The sequence below is a fragment of the Phycomyces blakesleeanus genome, assembly GCF_001638985.1.
Source record: "Phycomyces blakesleeanus NRRL 1555(-) unplaced genomic scaffold PHYBLscaffold_14, whole genome shotgun sequence".
Lineage (NCBI taxonomy): Eukaryota > Fungi > Mucoromycota > Mucoromycetes > Mucorales > Phycomycetaceae > Phycomyces > Phycomyces blakesleeanus.
In genome coordinates this window covers 114,688-117,932 of record NW_017265147.1, presented here as the reverse complement: position 1 = coordinate 117,932, position 3,245 = coordinate 114,688, and the positions used below count along the sequence as shown (strand labels likewise).

Below are 3,245 nucleotides of genomic sequence, written 5' to 3'. Positions count from 1 at the left end.
ATAACAATAAAACACTATTTTTTTTCGTTCTATTATTTTGACAGCTGGTTTTTATTCCTCATACGTTTAGCCAATTGAATATTATTATTTAGCTCATCCTTAACACCAGTGTGTACTCCTTATTATCTTCTCTTATTATCACGTCTCTATTAAGGGATATAAAACTTTTGGTAAATAGTAAATCAAGGCCAAGACACTATACAACTACATGTCAATAACACATAATAAAAACAGTGAGGCTATAGTTGGTATAATATTTTTTTATACACTCTAACCAGTCTAGACCTGGACTTAGACTTAAGCCTAAGCCTTCGTTTTATCGATTCTATCAACAAGCCATCTAATATCTACTACAATTTTAAAGAAAGCCGCAAAAGAAGACTTTGTATGTATCTACAGATAGAATCCGTATGATAATTGTGTTATATTTATCAATGAGAGAAATAAAATATGATAATAAAAAAGGACAAAATAATATTAAACAAAATAATCTATCAACTATATATATATATATATATATATATTTTGGGATGAGTAAAATAAAAAAGAAATAAATGTAAAAGTATAAATAGTGGAGAGAGAGAGAGAGATAGCGACAGACAAAAAGATAACATATGTGATGGAAATGAATAAACAAAAAAAGTATAAAAGAAAAGAACAAGCTCTACTACTTAATCATCGCCAAAGACAATCTTGGTGGCTTTAGGGGCATCAGCAGTATCCTTGAAGAAAGCACCGTAGGCACCGTGAGCCTTCTTCTTAACGGTGGTACCGAACTTGAGAAGAGCGGGAGGAACGGGCATGTTGGCCTGCTTGAGAACATTGATCAACTCACCAGAGTGAGCCTTGTCTTCAGGAGTGAAGTAGGTGTAGGCAGTACCCTTCTTGCCACCACGACCGGTACGGCCGATACGATGGACGTAGGCCTCGATGGTGAGAGGGAAAGTGAGGTTGACAACGTACTCGACATCGGGAATATCCAAACCACGGGCAGCGACATCGGTAGCAACCATCAAGGGGTAAGAGCCATCCTTGAACTGGCTGAGAGCCAAAGAACGATCGTTCTGGTTCTTGTCACCGTGGATACCTACAACCTTAAAACCGTTGCGGACCAAGAGGTTCTCAATGCGGGTGGCTTCCTTCTTGTAAAGAGCGAACACCAACACACGGTTCTTTCTGCTCTTGTGGATCTTCTTCAAAAGCTCCAAAAGATGTCTCTCCTTGCTTCTGGGGTCCTCGAGAACTTCGACGATCTGCTGGATGTTGTTCGAGGCAGACAAATCGGCCGAACCGATGGTGACGCGCATGGGGTTGTTGAGGAAATCGGCAGCGAGCTTGCGGACAGACTCGGGCCAGGTGGCAGAGAACATAAGAGTCTGGCGGGTCTTGGGGGTGTATCCAATAATGGCACGGATATCGTTTTCGAAACCGTCGTCCAACATGCGATCAGCCTCATCCAAAACCAAGAAATCAACCTCGCTCAGGTCGCAGCTGCCCTCGTTGATCAAATCGATCAAACGACCAGGAGTAGCAACAATGATATCCACACCGCGGGCAATGGTTGCCTGCTGAGGGCCCTTGGGGACACCGCCGTACAAGCAGACAGTGGTGACACCGATGGCCTTACCGGCAGTCTCAGCTTGTTCCTGACTCTGCATAGCCAACTCACGGGTAGGGGAAACGACCAACATGGTGGGCTTTCTGCCCTTGACACCAAGACGCAACTTGGAGGCAATATGGACCAGGCCAGGGATGGTAAAGGCGTAGGTCTTTCCGGAACCGGTTTCGGCAATACCGACGACATCACGGCCGGAGAGAGTGATGGGCCAGGTGCTGGCCTGGATGGGAGTGGGGTTCTTGAAGTCCTTGAAGACCTTCATGAGGCCATCAGGCAAGTGAGTCTGAGAGAACTCAAGAATAGGACGGAGCTTAAGGTCGCCCTGGATGTCGACAGCCTCTTTCTTAAGGTACTCGTCAATCTTCTCCTGAGGAACAGCAGTGAGAGCAGGGTTTTCGGTGTACTTGTAGCTCTCGAGACTGTGCTTGATCGACTCGGCTTTTTTGGGGACCTGAGCTTCGACAGATTCCTTCTCCTTCTTCTCTTTCTTCTCCTTTTTCTCCTTCTTCTCCTTTTTCACCTTTTTGTCCTTCTTGACAATCTCGCCAAACACATTCTCCTCTTCTCTTTCTCTCTTGGGTTTCTAATGAGAATTGTGTATTAGTTTTTGTTGTTGTTGTTTTGCTTTATGTTCGAGTTTATTCAATTTAATCTGGGTATTTAATATATATGTTGGTTCGACTGATATAATTGAATGTTGTGGATCTGCTTAGGTTAATGCGATTATTCACCTTGTCTAACTTGGAGGATGACATGATCGGTTAATTGATTAAAGATCTTTGGTGATCAGGAGAAAAAAATGTAAAAAAAAAATGTAAAAAAAAATTATAGATTTTGTGACTTGCTTTATGTAGATTGCTACACAGACAGGTAAAACAAACAGAGAGACGGACAGACGGACAAAATGTTATGTGGTTAGTGAATTTTTTTGGTTTTATCTGTAAATATACTCAATTGTCAAGAAATATTAGCCCTTTTTTTCATTAGCTGTAAAGAGCAGCAAACTTTTACAGCTACAAGCTTTAGTATAGTAGTATGGTATACTTTGAGTTGAGTGTTATTTCTGTATTGGACTTTGCTGCTTGTTAATTTCAATGTACATTATTGCTAATAAAATAAGGTATTGATTCTTGTGGTCACTTGAACAAGGATATTATATGTGTTCGTGCGCGTTTGTCTCTCTCTCTGTGTGTGTGTGTGTGTTTATATATATATATAAATTCAGGGCACCTAAACAAAGTTTCAAAAGTGTTTCAATTAATGACTAGAGTAGTTGCCGATTAATTTAATTGGCTGGTAGCAATGTGATATTTTGTATCGAATGCGTTTCTATTTACATTAACCACAAGGAAAACTTATATATCTTTACAAACAAAATACCAGCACAAAATAAAACAAAACAAAAAAAAATGATTCCAAGGACGTGAATGCAATCGAGATTGTGGACATGCGTATACACTCCTTTTTTTTTGCCTTCTTCTAATTACTTGGCAAGTTAAATTAGCTGTCAAATTTTTGTAAATTGTAATTGTTAATGTATATAACATTATGTTGTGTATACTACTTGTTTCTGTCCACTTTTCTCACAATCTTAAACTTGTTTCTACACTTACACCTATACTTGCTC

General features: G+C 40.2%; 1 protein-coding gene across 1 annotated transcript; it reads right to left on the bottom strand.

Moving 5' to 3' along the window:
* Positions 1 to 385: 385 nt before the first annotated feature.
* Positions 386 to 2,391, bottom strand: PHYBLDRAFT_187449 (hypothetical protein). Its single transcript, XM_018439383.1, has 2 exons — positions 2,350 to 2,391; positions 386 to 2,201 (listed from the first exon to the last, which is right to left on the bottom strand). The coding sequence occupies exons 1-2, from the start codon at positions 2,371 to 2,373 to the stop codon at positions 672 to 674; spliced, it is 1,554 nt and encodes a 517-aa protein (XP_018289915.1). The 5' UTR covers positions 2,374 to 2,391; the 3' UTR covers positions 386 to 671.
* Between the last annotated feature and the right edge of the window lie 854 nt (positions 2,392 to 3,245).

Excerpts from the sequence above, each read along its gene's own strand:
- PHYBLDRAFT_187449 (XM_018439383.1), bottom strand. The coding sequence starts at position 2,373 with ATGTCATCCTCCAAGTTAGACAAG. Across the intron at positions 2,202-2,349 it reads CATCCTCCAAGTTAGACAAG|AAACCCAAGAGAGAAAGAGA; the intron begins GTGAATAATCGC and ends AATTCTCATTAG.